The 14,711-nt window shown below is 51.2% G+C and overlaps 2 protein-coding genes across 10 annotated transcripts in view; both read left to right on the plus strand.

The window, feature by feature from the left end:
* The window catches only part of INCA1 (inhibitor of CDK, cyclin A1 interacting protein 1), a 7,585-nt gene extending 1,587 nt beyond the window's left edge, over positions 1-5,998 (plus strand). The window contains exons 1-7 of one of the 4 annotated variants that reach the window (XM_025040166.1): positions 57-194; positions 1,848-1,935; positions 3,814-3,927; positions 4,156-4,195; positions 4,538-4,764; positions 5,204-5,369; positions 5,599-5,998. In XM_025040166.1, the coding sequence (XP_024895934.1) occupies positions 110-194; positions 1,848-1,935; positions 3,814-3,927; positions 4,156-4,195; positions 4,538-4,764; positions 5,204-5,369; positions 5,599-5,745 (867 nt within the window). In that variant the 5' untranslated portion in view covers positions 57-109 and the 3' untranslated portion in view covers positions 5,746-5,998. Of the gene's footprint in view, positions 1-56; positions 195-311; positions 414-1,847; positions 1,936-3,813; positions 3,928-4,155; positions 4,196-4,537; positions 4,765-5,203; positions 5,370-5,598 lie in introns of those variants that run through there. The other 3 variants (XM_015597428.2, XM_025040167.1, XM_025040168.1) reach the window with 3 other exon arrangements.
* A 365-nt stretch (positions 5,999-6,363) lies between these two features.
* CAMTA2 (calmodulin binding transcription activator 2) overlaps positions 6,364-14,711 on the plus strand; it is a 16,220-nt gene continuing 7,872 nt past the window's right edge. Inside the window, exons 1-10 of one of the 6 annotated variants that reach the window (XM_015597425.2) lie at positions 6,364-6,462; positions 7,754-7,847; positions 8,023-8,126; positions 9,302-9,369; positions 9,452-9,587; positions 10,175-10,261; positions 10,521-10,674; positions 10,995-11,129; positions 11,708-12,642; positions 13,318-13,444. In XM_015597425.2, the coding sequence (XP_015452911.1) occupies positions 7,817-7,847; positions 8,023-8,126; positions 9,302-9,369; positions 9,452-9,587; positions 10,175-10,261; positions 10,521-10,674; positions 10,995-11,129; positions 11,708-12,642; positions 13,318-13,444 (1,777 nt within the window). In that variant the 5' untranslated portion in view covers positions 6,364-6,462; positions 7,754-7,816. The other 5 variants (XM_015597426.2, XM_025040164.1, XM_025040161.1 and 2 more) reach the window with 5 other exon arrangements.

Below are 14,711 nucleotides of genomic sequence, written 5' to 3' on the forward strand. Positions count from 1 at the left end.
CGCGCACGCGGACGAGCGGGCGCGCGCCGTGCCTAGAAGAGCTCGGGAGCGGCCCGGACTACTGTTAAAACGGCAATGCCCTCGGGGCTGTGGGGCCCACTGGGCAGGGATGGGAAAACCAAGTTGCGGACGCAGAAGGGCGAGGAGGATGCCAGGATTCAGGAGGGTTACTGGCGCCTTAGGATCCGGGAAAGGTGAGGGCGGGCCCCGTAGGGGACCCAGGCCCCGGACGCGCGCACGTCGCCGCCGTCGGAGGCGCGCCAACCGCTCGTTGTGCCCCGCCCAGGAGGTGGCTCCCTAATGGCCCCGCCCCCGGGCGCGCGGTGCAGGCCGGCTCCTCCCTCGATCCAGTCACTTCTCTCCTCCTCCCCGCCCGGCCGGTCGTTCGAGAATTCGCCGCTCAGCTGCCTCAGGTGCTGTGGCCAAGTGCGGTTCGCGGCGGCACAGCTGGGCACTCTGTCCCTGCTTGGCCCTTAAGTTCGGCAGTCCTGGCAAGCTTAGCCGCCGCCTCAGCCCAGGCCGCCTTTTCAGGCCCGGGCCGTCTCCTCAGGCCTGGGTGCCCTCTCAGGCCCAGGCCACCCCTCCCCACCCAGCCTGGCCCCCTCCCAACCCAGACTGTCCCTTTAGGCATGGGCCCACCACCTGGGAGCCACATCCATTCCTCAGGCCTCCAATTTTATCCCTAGGCTTGGCTGATTCTGAAAGCCTGGCGATGCCCCCAGTCCACCTACCCCCCCTTAAATGAAGCCACACCCTAAGGTCTGGCCCTTCCCTCCTGGCAAGACTACCCTGCCCCTACCCCTATCCCCTTCCCACTCCTCCCAGCTCAGCCTGACCCCTCAGGTCCTCATCTGCCTTGTCAGACACAGGTTGCCCTCCAAGGCCTTGGCTACCTGCTAGGTCAACTGTTGAGTACTCCAGCTAGCTTCCTTAAGCCCCATCTTATCTCTTAGATCTAGGTCACCCACTTAAACCCAGCTGCCTGAGATCTGGATGCCTCTCAGCTCCCAACTGCCCCATGAGTTATTTACCCCCTCCAGCTCAGGACATCCCATTTAGGCCTCTCTTATCTTTTCAACCCAACTCTATCACATCAGCCACTTCAGCCCTAAATACGCCTCTCCTTTATTTTTTACCTCGACTAACTGCTTTCTCAGCCCATCCTTAGTTGCCCTTGGATAAAGTTTCCAATTGGCCTTTTCTATCATTTATACTTCCTACAGGCACTCTTCTAACTAGCATTCTTAGCTGCTTTTTCTGCCCATCTAAACTGGCTTTCAGGTCATATTTGGCTTCCTCTAGTTCTAGCTCTGTACAATTGATCTCTGCTCACCTTCTTTATCTATAGACATTCCCAAATGCCCCCTCCTTTTCTGTCACCAATTGACTACTCTGTCCACACTTTCATTAACTCCTCATACCTGATTTTTTTTTACCACCCCCAATTCTCTTACTGTTCTCAACCACCACTTCTATACCACTACACCAAATATCTGTGCCCTATCTAGTTTCCATCTGTCATCCTTTTTCATTTCATCATCTTGTATTGCCAATTAAGTCACTTAACTGTCATCTGTAAATTTCACTTACTCTATACATTTGGCTTCAGAAAATTTATTTGCTGTATCTTTTATCACATCTATATTTCCTAGGCTCTCCTTCTTCAATCTGTATATTCAACTAATAGAAATGTCCAGCACTAGAAATACTTTTTAAGCTCTCTTTCCTTTTGCAGGACCCATATATCCCCTTTCCAATTTCTAGGTCTGCTACTGGTCTCATCCCTACATCTATTACATGTTCATTCCATACATGAGTGAATGATTCATTTTCTATTATCCTCCCAGCACCAATGAGGAGAATCAGTCCAACCACCCAGCCCAGTCCAGTCATGCAGGTACAGGAAGATGGAGACAACTTCATCCCCTTTGCCAAGTGAGTCATCCCCACCCAGTGGGGAGAATGGGGACAGGATGGAGGGAAGATTGCATGCCTGAGTTCTTTCCGAAGAAGAGTAGGAAATAAGGAACAAGAAGCTTAGTGGCTGGGCTCGGGGATTGATGATTCATTAATTTATTCAACAAATAGTTTTTGAGCACTGCACTGCTCTAGGCACTATATTAGGCACCAGATTCAGCAATTAGAAAGATAGGAGTCCTGGTCATAGAGCTTAATTCTAGAGGGGGGAGATAGAACGTGCAAACATATAAATATAATATCATCTAGTGATAATTACCATGAAAAATAGAATGTCTTAGAGACACAAGTTTAGATAAGGTGATTGTGGAAGACTATTTGAAGAGTAGGCAAATCAACTTAATTTTAAAAAAAAATTTGAATTGAGATCTGAAAAATGAGGAGGGGCCAGTCTGATAAAAACCAAGGGAGAAAAGAAGGAATAGTAGGTTTTAAAAAGTCCCAATAAAGAAACAGGCTTGTTATCTTCTAGAACCAGGAAGCAGGCCAGTGTAACTGAAACTTAGGGATCAAGGGAAATGTGGAGAGTAAAGTCATACAGTTAGGCAGAGGACTTTATAGGCTATTTAAAAGAGTTTGGACTTTATTCTAAGGACAGTAGAAATCACCGGAAGATTTTAAGTAGGGGAATAACATGAGCACACTGCGTTTTTTTTTCTTCAATTTTTTTATTATGGAAAATTTCAAACAATTACAGAAGTAGAGAAAGTAGTAATCATGAACCTGGTATACCCTTTTCAGTCAGCTTCAATAATTATCATTATACGGGTCTTTTTATCTGTACACCCAGCCTCCTACTCCTCAGATTATTTTAAAGTAAATCTCAAACCATATATGATTTCACGTGATCATTTTTAAAAAATTATTCACACTGCTCTGTGCAGAATAGTTTGTAGGGGATTAGAATGGAAGCAGGGAGAGGAGAAGGAGGCCATTACAATAGTCTAGGCAATGGGAGGTGAGCTGGAATATGGTGGTGGGAGTGGAAATGGTGAGGAGTGGTCAAATTTGGATATATTTTAAATGTAGGACAGGACTTGCTGATAGATTAGATATGAGAAGTGAGAGAATATGATGTATACCAGGTTTTTGGCTCTAGCAACTGGGCTTTGGGGTGCCTTTCTGCAAGATGGGACAAGCTAGGGAGATGCTGAGAGGGCAGTTGGAACCTGCAAGTCTGGAGTCCAGAGGAGGAGCCAAGACTGGGAATATAGATTTAGGAGTCATCATCACATTGGTGGTATTTAAAGTCATGGGCCTAAGTAAGATCACCTAAGGAGAGATGGAGATGGAGAAGATAAAAGGCCCATGTCTAAGCCCTAGGACGCTATCCTTCTAGAGATTAGGAAGCAGTCATCATTCAATCTGCAGGCTTTGGAAGTGATGAGCACTGTTCTCAAACAGCTCTGTACATCCTCACTACCTATAAGGATATTAGTCTTTCTGAGATGGGGAGACAAAGCAGGCATAAACAGAGGTTCTACTGTCCTGGATCCTTGCATTGACCAAAAGGAACCTGTCTCTCACATCACCTGAGTATCTGGGGCCTTCCTCTTTAACAGCCCTGCTTGCTAAATATGATGTTCCCTGGTTGTAGGGCATAGAAGCTTGAGATTCATTAAGATCTGAGGCTCAAACAATTGCAAATCTCCACCCTCACTCCAGCTCCAATCTCATTTCAAATCAGAGGCCTTATCACCTTAGCTAAAATGGATAAGGGAGGACATGGCCTAAAGGAGCCTGGGCAGCTGTATGGTCCCACTGAAAGGGCCTCTGAATCCCTGTAGATGCTGTAAGGAAAGAGCCAAACCCAAGCCTACCTTGTCCTCACCTCAGGTGTTCCAGGGTGGTAAGCCGATCTCCATCCCCAAGCTTGCCTTCCAAGAGCCTCAGACTGACACCCCAGCGTTATGGAGACCTCTTCTGGGAGAACCTTAATCAAAGGCCCAGGTAGGTAGAAATGGGGAAAACAGGGACTATTTGGAGATATGAAGGCAAGGCAGTACAATTTTAAACAACCATAAAGCCTTATGCCCTAGTCTGAGGATAACTGTCCCACTGGCTGATGGACATTGTAGCTCCTAATGCCAGATAGATAGGTGGTTGGGAGAGGTCATTAGAGAAACAATATGGATGGAGGTGTCCTCTCTACACTTAGTCGGTTTTTGTGTTTCACAGTCCCACCTGGATGGAGGAACAGTACATCCCACCCTTGCTGGTATGACAAACTTTCTGCCCTTCAATACTTCTCAGTTAAAATTGCACCCACTGCCATCCTATACCCAGCTCTCCTTATTACCCCTCCCCTCTAATGTCCCCTAACCAGTGCACTGACCAGGCCTTCTTTTCCATGAATCAATCATCATATTTTCTAGATCACAGCTATTTTTGCAATCTGGGCTTACTAAAACCCCTGACTCCCTATTTCAGTTCAAGCTCCCCTGAGAGCCAGTTCTGCCCTCTAGTTCCTTTTCCCCATTCTCTGGCACTAGGGGGAGGGCTTTTCTCTCCTAGGGCATGACCCCTTAAATATTATAAATCGAGCCCATCTCCATCATAGCTGAGTCCTTCCCATGAGACTCTCCCATCACTGAGAGGTACTGGTTGTTCCCAGCCTGGCGTGTACCCACCTCAGGGGCTCCCACCCCCTGAAATGCTTTGCAGAAGAAAGAGGAGGAGGCCACATTTGGCAGGACTGCAGCAGGGATCTGGGTGCATCCCAGCCCGAGTAAGAGCTGTTAGTTACCACCTGGAAGATCTAAGGAGGCGACAGAGAATCATCAATGAGTAAGGAGAGACATCTGGGTTCTGGGAGCCAAGCAGAGTGTGGGGGCAGAATGGTTTGAACTAAGGAAGGGGTGGAGAGTTTTGAGAGAATTGTTGGTTGTTTGGAAATGAATCATGGACTTGGTGAAATTGAAGCAGAATTCCATAATGTGGAAAGGAGGGAACTGAGGGATGGAGGGCGAGCCACATGAGCTGGGAGTGGAAACTGGATCACTGAAGAAAGCACTCCATAGAACTGGAGGACAGTGGGGAGCTAGAGATCACCTCTGAGTCCTTGAATTAAAAATACTTTAGTCTGAGAGGAGCAAAAAGTTGGGAGTGGAGAGTTGGAAGTCAAATGACAACACCCCTGGGTCCCAGCAGGACGTACGTTAGGGCAGAAAGGTGACTGGAAGACTGGCCTCCAGGAACCTCTTTCCTAAGCCCAAAGTCTCCACAGGCTAAAGAAGGCCCAGTGGGGCAGCTCTGGGGCTGCATCTGAGCCCCTGGTGTCTGATGCAGTGGGCTGTGGATTCCCCAGCAATACTGAATATCCTGGTCTAGAAGAAGAGAAGGCAACCTATCCACAGGCAGAGGACCACTTTCTCTCTCTCCGCAGGGCCCAGGTATGTTTGGAGAGGAACTCAGTGGGGTGGTGGAAGGTGATGTGGATGCTTGGTCTTGCATAGAGAGACAGCAGTAGCCAGAGCCAGGTTGGATAGCTCAATTTGAGGGGAACAAAAATAAAGTAGGTGAGAGAGCCAGAGACTTGGGGGTACCCAGGTTTGGGCACTAGAAAATCTGGACAGAGACATTTTTCTTTCATTCTTTTTTCAATTTCTCTCACCTTTACAGCTGCTTTGGTCTCCTTGGAGTCCCGCGGGCCAGGAAGGACCTTGTCTCTCCAGGCCTCTGAGCTCTCTGCCCCCCTGCAGCACTGTCACAATCAGTAGGAACCCCCTTTACAGTCCCTGGGGGATGGAAATGCAGTCTGAGGAGTAAGGAAAAACCATCTATGCCCAATATGCTAGCGCTGCCTCAGGGATCCAAACCTTCTCGCCGCTGGAATTGCCCCCATTTCTGGCATCAAGGCATTTCCCTTTCCTTAGCCTCCCCTAGGCACTAACAGCCCTCTTGGCCCCCCATCTCAACCCACCCCTCTCATAGGAACACCACAGTCCCGTTGCCGCCCAGGTCCCGCTCCCTGGCACTGTGTTCTTTTCTCTGTTCTGTCATTAAAAAGCAAACAAGTTGACCCCAGAGTTGTCTTTCTTTCTGGGAAGCAGTGAAGAGGCTCATGGGGAAGACCCAGCTACAATGAAGTCGGACCGGGTCCACAAAATTCAAGGGGTCATGTCCCAGGCGAGAAAAGTCCTGCCCGCAGTCCACCGTTTGTCTCCCACCACTGGACGGCGACCCACACCCTTCTCCCGGCCCGGGGGTCACGCCAGTCGGCCGAGCTTCCACCGCCTGATCCCGGAATCCTGCTCCTCCGCACTGCTGCCCCCTTAGGGACTTCCCGGCAGTCTGTCCCTCGGCCAGCGTCCCACCCAGAGTCCAACGTGTGTTTTCCGAGTTCCCCTTCCCGACCCCCTTCCCCTTAATTGGGAAGCTCCGCCCCGTGCGCATTGACGTCGGACGCCGCTGTCAGCAGGCGCTGGGGGGGGTCGGTGTGGGGTAGAATGGCCGCTGCCGCCGTCACCCGCGGGACCCCGGGAGGTAAGAGCCAGGGCCTCTCGCCCGCCTCTCCGCCCCCGCGCCAGGGGGCGCAGCTCCACCAGCCCAGACGTGGCTTGCGGCACCGGAGACCACCGCCCCTCCTCCGGGTTCGCCCCTACAGCCCTCTTCCGTCCTCCTCCCCCGCGCCAGGGGGCGCCGCTCGGCGTAGGACCCCACGGTGGACCTGCCGCGTGGGGACTACCTTGGGGACCCCCGAACCCCTGCTGCCCTTCGCCGGCCGCGCGCCCGCGGACTCTGCTCCGCAGCTTCTCCAGAACGTCCCTCAGTGCGGGCGGGAGGCAAGACCCTCCTACCTCGGAGCTTCTCCTGGGACCACCGCCCCTCCATAGGGGGACGCCCCCAGGTCCGCTCCACACCCTGGCAGGCGGTCCAGCCCGGACTGCGCACCTGCGCCCTGGAGCGGAGTCCTTACCCCAACCCAGGCACCACCATACGCAGCCGAGCTCGGACCGGCCTCCTCCCCTTCTTCATCTCCAGACACCTGGCGGAGCCCGCGCTGAGAGCCTCCTCCAGTTTCCATCTGTTCCCCCAGGAAGGTGGGGGCTTAGGCTGGAGTCAGAGTTGTAGATGGTGTAGGATAGGCCTGGAGACCAGGGTAGGCAGAGGCGTATGGGAAGGGTGGGAAGGAGAGATGGGTAGGGAATGGAGAGGGCTGTCAGCCTTAGGATGGAGGATGGGTTGTCTTGAGGGTGGAAAGCATGTTCCTCGGTGTCTAGCCCAGATTGTACTAGGCCTTGACCAACCTGGACCAGAGGGAGAGGTTAGGATCAGTTATAAGATCTGCCTTTCCTCTTGGAAAAATCACATAGAGGAGGAACTCAGGGTGTGTCTTCTAAGGCCTAGCTCTCCACTCGGACTTAGATCTGCCCAACCCCCAGCAGCCAGGCTCTCATTTGCCAAACTCTTCTCCAAGGACTGGATGCCCTGAGTCCCAGCCTTCAGAACCTGACCCCACCGAAGCCCCAGTCTCCACAAGAGCCCACGCTGTTGAGCACCAGCCCTGCCAGGCTTCTCCCCTCCCCCACCCACTCTTCATGATTACCCTGTTCTGTCATGTCTACCCCTCTCACTTTGGTTCCTGGCAGCACGTCTGGTTTCTCTCTCTCTTCCATTCCCTGGCTCTGTTCTCACATCAGAGTCTAGCTCCTTCCTCTCTCCTTCATCTTTCCAAGGTGTCATGACCCAGTTCTGTACTCCCTCTCCCATCTCATCATCTTCTTCCTGGATAAGTGTGGGGACTTTTGCCATGACCTGTTCTCTCCCTTCTCAGCACAGACTCCCCCTCCCCCCGGCCCCTCAGGCCGGGGGTGACCTCACCCCTGGAGCCCTCACCATGAATACCAAGGACACCACCGAGGTTGCTGGTGAGTTCACAATCGAGGTTCCCGTTTGGGCACAGCCTTTTTTCTCCTCACACTGTGGTGACCCTGTAATTCTTAGGTCCCTCCTCTCCTTGTCATAGTTTCAATTTCCTCCGGTTCTCTGGACTCAGCCCTTTGCCCTTAGGCTAGCACACTAATCTCTTCTAATTCCCTCTAGAAAACAGCCACCACCTGAAGATCTTTCTCCCTAAGAAGCTGCTGGAGTGTCTTCCTCGGTGTCCGCTGCTGCCTCCAGAGCGGCTACGGTGGAATACAAATGAGGTTTTCTAGGGAGCCTGGGGGATTAGGGCCTAGCAAGGCCTGGTGGGCTGGAGGAGGGTAAATGGCAGGGGTCTTCCTCTGTCTGTCCACACTCCCAAGTGCAGAGTACTGTTCTGGGCTCTTTGGGGATCATAGGAGAGGTCGAAAGATCTACATCTTGTAGGAGCTTACTTCTTGGCATATCCACTGGGGTAAAAATAATAGCTGCCATCTGTATTTTTTTACAAACCAAGGACTGTGCTAAGCACTTGACCTGCATTCTCATTCAGTCCACTAATGATGCTATAGAGCAGGCACTATTGTACCCAGAGTCTAGATGAGGAAAATGACTTACCTCATGTAGTTAACAGAACTCACTCCAGATCCCCTACTTTTAACCACCACTGATACTGGCTCCTAGAGGGCACCATCCGATGTTACACATGTTCTGTACTCCTCACACACAGTGTTTTGTATGTACTTGGGGGTTGATTATTATTGATTTGATTATTTAATTAGAAGAGAACTGTCAATAAAAGAGTATTCGTGAGTGTTATTGCAAATGCAGGAAGGGCCAGGGTGGTCAGCAGGGCTTCATGGAGATCTGAGAAGGGATTTGGTCTATAGGAAGGCTAGTGTTTCCAGACTCAGAGAGATGTGCATATGGCACTTCAGATGTGTAGGGCACTAACATTCCGAAGGTTACCACTCAGGGCATGTTCAGGGAAGAATCAATGGACCAGTCTGGCAGGAATGGTAGGTGCAATATGAGTAAATAGTAAATAGGAGGAATGTGGGAATGATGGTTTGACTCTTGGCCTGGGAGAAACTTGGAATCAGGCTGAGGAATCTGGACTTTCTGGCAGTGTCAAACTGTTGAAGTTTTTTGAGTCAGGAAATGGCACAAAAATGGAATTTGGAGAGAGTAAAATAATAAGCAATATGAAGAATGGATGATGAAGAATTTGGACCTGCCCCCAAGACCTGCCCCAGCTGGGAGGAAGGGAAGGAGAGGTTAGACTTTTGTCTGAGATGGAACCTGGGAGGCTTAGGGCAGTGGGCCTTGCTGGGTCCATATACCTGGCAGCATCTTCCACTAGCTGCCAAAACTCAGCAGAGTGAAACTGAGTGGGTGACAGAGGCTAGACTGAGACTGTATGAAGAGGACACTCACCTGAGTACCTCCTCTCCTACAGGAGATTGCATCTTACTTGATCACCTTTGAGAAGCACGATGAGTGGCTATCCTGTGCCCCAAAGACAAGGTGAGAAAGTTTGTGAAGGTAAGGAGTGGCAGGGGTCCTGGGTTCTGTTCACAGAACTCGAGGCCAACCCTTCCATCTTCAGACCTCAGAATGGCTCCATTATCCTCTACAACCGGAAGAAGGTGAAATATCGGAAGGATGGTTACCTCTGGAAGAAGCGGAAGGATGGGAAGACCACCCGAGAGGACCACATGAAGCTGAAGGTCCAGGGCATGGAGGTAAGCAAGGCATCCAGCTCATCTCCCTTGCCCTGCCCTTTTCCAGCTTTAGCTGGGTTCCAGCCCTGCCATGGCTTGGTAACATCATCCACCTCACCACCCTCCCAGTCACTTTTCCTTTCTTATTCACTTTGCGTTGGCTGGCTGATGGCTTAGCCTATTCTCTGCTTCCCATTTCCCTCCACGACCCAACTCTCTAGGCCTTACGTCATCCCTCCCCTGGAGGACACTGATGTCCAGTCCTCTGACTTCTCTTGAATTTCCCTTAGGGGTCCAAGTACTGAACCTCTAAGCACAGGTTTTTCCTCCCAAAGTCATTGCTCCTCATTTCAGATGTGTCCTTGCCATGCCCTCTGATTTCTAAATAGCCCCGTATCTCAAATGTGGTCCTCATTGTAAGGCCCTGGTCCTATTTTCCCCTTCTCCTAACCCTCATCTATGACTTGGGGTGCTGGGATTTTAAAGATGTGCGGAATGGGTGGGGGTGGGCGAAGGTTGAAGAGGAACTGGTGGAAAGATTGGGATTCCTGCAAAGGAACTGAACAGAGGAAGAGTTGGGGAGCAGACTAGCCCTCCCCCCACCCCAGCCTGTCTCCTGGCAGTGTCTCTATGGCTGCTACGTTCACTCTTCCATCGTCCCCACATTCCATCGGCGCTGCTACTGGCTGCTACAGGTAAGACTGAAGAGCTCAGGGAGCCACAGTCTTCATGGCTTTTTGAGGGAGATGGGGTCTGAAAAGGTGCAGTGGAAGGATGACTAGGTTCTGAGTGGGTAAAGGATTCTGGGAAGAAGAAAGGGGATTACGGATAGAGAATGCCAGAACTTGGGGGCGAGGTTGGAATGGTGCCCAGGAAGAAAGTGAGGACTAGGAAGCTGAGCCCCTGGACCTCAAGATCCCATGGTGCCGTGTGTGTGTACCCTTGTGCCTTCAGAACCCTGACATCGTCCTTGTGCACTACCTGAACGTCCCAGCCCTGGAGGATTGTGGAAAGGGCTGCAGCCCCATCTTTTGTTCCATCAGCAGCGACCGTCGAGAGTGGCTGAAGTGGTCCCGGGAGGAGCTGTTGGGACAGCTGAAGCCCATGTGTAAGGCAGCAGGGCTAGGACAATACTCCAAGGGGAGAGTGGAAACAGGGGTCTCCCAAAGGCTCCAGGAGCCTGTGGGGTGACCATTTCCCTCCAAGGCAGGAGGGTGCTTTCCTGCAGGGGTGCTAGGCTTCCTGGTAAGTTCTAAGGTACTGGAATATGGAGAAGGGACAGCTGTGAGCTACAGATGCAAGCAGAGGCTGCTGGCCTCTGTTCACCAGAAGTCTTGGAGCATCTCAGGTGCTTGGAGGAACCATCAGGGTGCTGTGGGGACTGTTTTGTGGTGGTTCCACAGCACTTCCCCCCCAATTCTCCTCTAGTTCATGGCATCAAGTGGAGCTGTGGGAATGGAACAGAGGAGTTTTCTGTAGAGCAGCTGGTGCAGCAGATCATGGACACCCACCCGACCAAGCCTGCACCCCGAACCCATGCCTGTCTCTGCAGTGGGGGCCTTGGTTAGTGACCCCCAACTTTGGAGCACTTTTCCTGCGTAGTCACACTGCACTTACTCAAAACAGGAGTATATCCGTCTTGCTGGCATTTGAATGCTAATTTGTATATCTTTTGCATGCCCCCAAAAGATGGGCCAGATGAACAGAAGTCTTCTCATCTGGGCGCACACTGGCCCCAGCTCCTTTTACTTGAGTCCTGGCAGCCTGGGCTCTTCATCTGTCTTCTACCCATAGCACTACTTCTACCTTGGCATTACCACGTACACCCAATCTTAGCTTTATTCCTAGTTGATACCCCTTGGGTTTTTTTGTTGTTATTCTTTTTCTATGCCTTTACCTATTTCTGTCAGCTACTCCTCCAAGCCAAGCCTTCAGTATTCAGGCAATGCCTCTCCAGTGGTATTTGGTTAGGAGGAGAAGCATTTCTGCTGCCTCCCAGTGGCCACAATCAGCATTACATCTCTGATATATAGCAAAATCCTAGGAAAACTTAGGAAACCTAGGAAGGTTTCCAATAAGGGAAGACTGGAAAAAGATATGTCACATATCCCTTCTCTTCTCCCTGCCTCTTTCCACTCCAGGTTCCGGGAGCCTTACCCACAAATGCAGCAGCACAAAACACCGCATCATCTCTCCAAAAGTGGAGCCCCGAGCTCTAACCCTGACCTCTATCCCCCACCCCCACCCCCCTGAACCCCCTCCACTGATAGCCCCACTTCCCCCAGAGCTCCCCAAGGCACATACCTCTCCATCTTCTTCTTCCTCCTCTTCATCAGGCTTTGCAGAACCCTTAGAGATCAGACCTAGCCCTCCTACCTCTCGAGGGAGTTCGTCGAGAGGAGGCACTGCTATCCTCCTCCTGACAGGACTGGAGCAGCATACTGGGGGCTTGACACCCACCAAGCACTTAGCTCCCCAGGCTGATCCTCGGCCTTCCATGAGCTTAGCTGTGGTTGTAGGCTCTGAGCCCTCTGCCCCACCAGCTCCTCCCAGCCCTGCTTTTGACCCTGATCGTTTTCTCAACAGTCCCCAGAGGGGCCAGACTTATGGAGGGGGGCAAGGGGTAAGCCCAGACTTCCCTGAGGCAGAGGCTGCCCATACCCCTTGTTCTGCCCTAGAGCCTGCTGCTGCCCTGGAGCCCCAGGCAGCTGCTCGGGGTCCTCCTCCACAGTTGGGAGTAGATAGGAGAAGAGGAAACTGCTTCTTCATTCAAGATGATGACAGTGGGGAGGAGGTCAAGGCCCAGGGGCCTGCCCCACCTGTACCTTCACCCCCTCCTTCACCCCCACCCTCTCCTGCCTCCTTGGAGCCATCTGGCAGGGTAGGAAGAGGAGAGGCCTTGTTTGGAGGAGCTAGCGGGGCCAGCGAGCTGGAGCCCTTCAGTCTTTCATCGTTCCCAGACCTTATGGGAGAACTCATCAGTGATGAAGCCCCAAGCATCCCTGCTCCAACCCCACAGCTCTCTCCTGCTCTCAGTACCATCACAGACTTCTCTCCAGAGTGGTCCTACCCCGAGGTGAGTCTCAGGCTTCTCTTTTCACTCCTCTGTTCCTTTTATCCCACGGTGTGTGGCCTAGTTTCCATGGCTGTTTAGTTCTCCCAACCTCTATTTTTCTGTGGAGTGTAGCTTCTTTTCTGTTTCCATAATCCTTCCAACTCACCCTTTTCCCTTCTCTTCCCACTTCTGTGTGGTAGCAGTGGTTATGTGAGTCCCCCAGGTGCCTAGGGAACTTCATTCCCTCAGTGACTGTTTCATGGGAAGGGAATTGGGGCAACTCAACATAGAGAAGAGAAAACACAACCAGGCTGCGATTTACAGACTTTGGGAAGTTAAAAGGTTGTCTTCAGCAGTGAAGAAGTTCTGCTTTATGCTGCCCCAGAGAGAGCAAGGAGGAACTACAGTGGGGGCCTAAGAAAAAAACTTCCTCCCAGTGACAGTTATCTGCAAATGAGTTGGTAGCCTTGGAGGAGGCAGTGAGTTCCCTCATTTCTGGCAGATATAGGTGGAGGGCTGGGATGTTGGGGAGGAGGGATAGACTAGCTAAGTTTTGTCTAATCCTTGTGCTGCCAGACTCTAGCACAAGGCCTGCCACATAGTAGATACTCTCCTAGGGTCTGATTTAATGAATGAGTGAGTGAATGAATATCCAGCAGAGCTCCAGTCACATGGTCCTCTGACTTCCGTCTGCAGGGTGGGGTCAAGGTGCTCATCACAGGTCCTTGGACGGAGGCCGCCGAACATTACTCCTGTGTCTTTGATCACATCGCAGTGCCAGCCTCACTTGTTCAGCCTGGTGTCTTGCGCTGCTACTGTCCTGGTATGGGGATTGGGACTAGTCGGGGAAGGGACTAACATATGGGAAGCACTAGAAACAAATGTTGGGTTGTTCCTGAGAGCACAAAGACCTCATCTAGTCCTGAGGCTGACCTCCCACGGTCCCCCAGCAAGCAGATGAGTCTGGGCTTAGGTGTCAAAAGGTTTAGATTCTGGTCCAAGAAATCTACTCCTTACCTGACTAGTGTGACCTTACATATACCTGCTCCTTTCTTGGGTCCTTGGCCTCCTCTCAGATAAGGTCAGGGATTTGACCCAAGGGGTCTCTAATGTCCATCTAGGCCTCTACCTTAGAGTCTCTGGCTCCTATCTAGGGAGCTCTTGGGAGAATGAGAATGGAGAGATGTTGGTTTCCTCCAACCAGTCTTGGGACTGAAGGACATTGTCTTCTAGACCTGTGCTGTTTAATACAATAGCCATTAGCCACACGTGTCTATTGTAATTAGTTAAAATTAAATAAAATTTAAAATTCAGTTCCTCAGTCACACTAACCACATTTTGAGTGCTCAATAGCCATATATGGCTAGTGCTACCCTATTAAACAGTGCAGATAAACATTTCCATCATTGAGGAAAGTTTTGTTGGATAGCACTGGTCTAGACATCATTGCTAAGGATTGTCTCTGACCTTTTGTCACCAACCTCAGCCCTTACCCTGCACTCAACAGTCAGCCTTACTGTGAGACCCTTGAGGATCACCAGAGTAGTAAGCTGACAGCTTTGTCTATGAGTGTATTCTTCCCCAATCTCAACAACCTTGTTCAATGGTACATGAAAGGAAAGGGGATGAGACCAGAGAAGCTGGGTCTTGGGAAGAACAGTCTCAACTCTTAGTCTTGGGACATGGTGGTTTCATTCTCAAGACTATAGATATTGAGACTCTGGGACATAGCTCTTATTAGGCACTGTCGGTAAGCAGCTAGCAATCCTTTCTCCCATCTGAGTAACAGGGTTATGACCGCTGGACTCTGATCTTGGGAGACCAAAGGGTTTATCCCCCATCAAATTGTGTATAAGTATAGGTGTTTCTTGACCCTCAGTTTCTTGGTGCTGAATACAAACTTCCTTAACTACAGGGTCTAGAGTCCAAGGAGTCTCTGGCCCATAGCAGGTATTAAGTTCTCAAATGAATGGAATCCCTTCCCAGTTTGTGACAAGGCCACCAAAACCAGGGGCCTCTCAGCCTACAGCAGGGGATTTGGAGAGCTCAATATGAAATGATCACCTGTGGCTCTGACGCCGGGGGCCAGA

This window comes from Pteropus alecto, unplaced genomic scaffold (genome assembly GCF_000325575.1).
Source record: "Pteropus alecto unplaced genomic scaffold, ASM32557v1 scaffold398, whole genome shotgun sequence".
Lineage (NCBI taxonomy): Eukaryota > Metazoa > Chordata > Mammalia > Chiroptera > Pteropodidae > Pteropus > Pteropus alecto.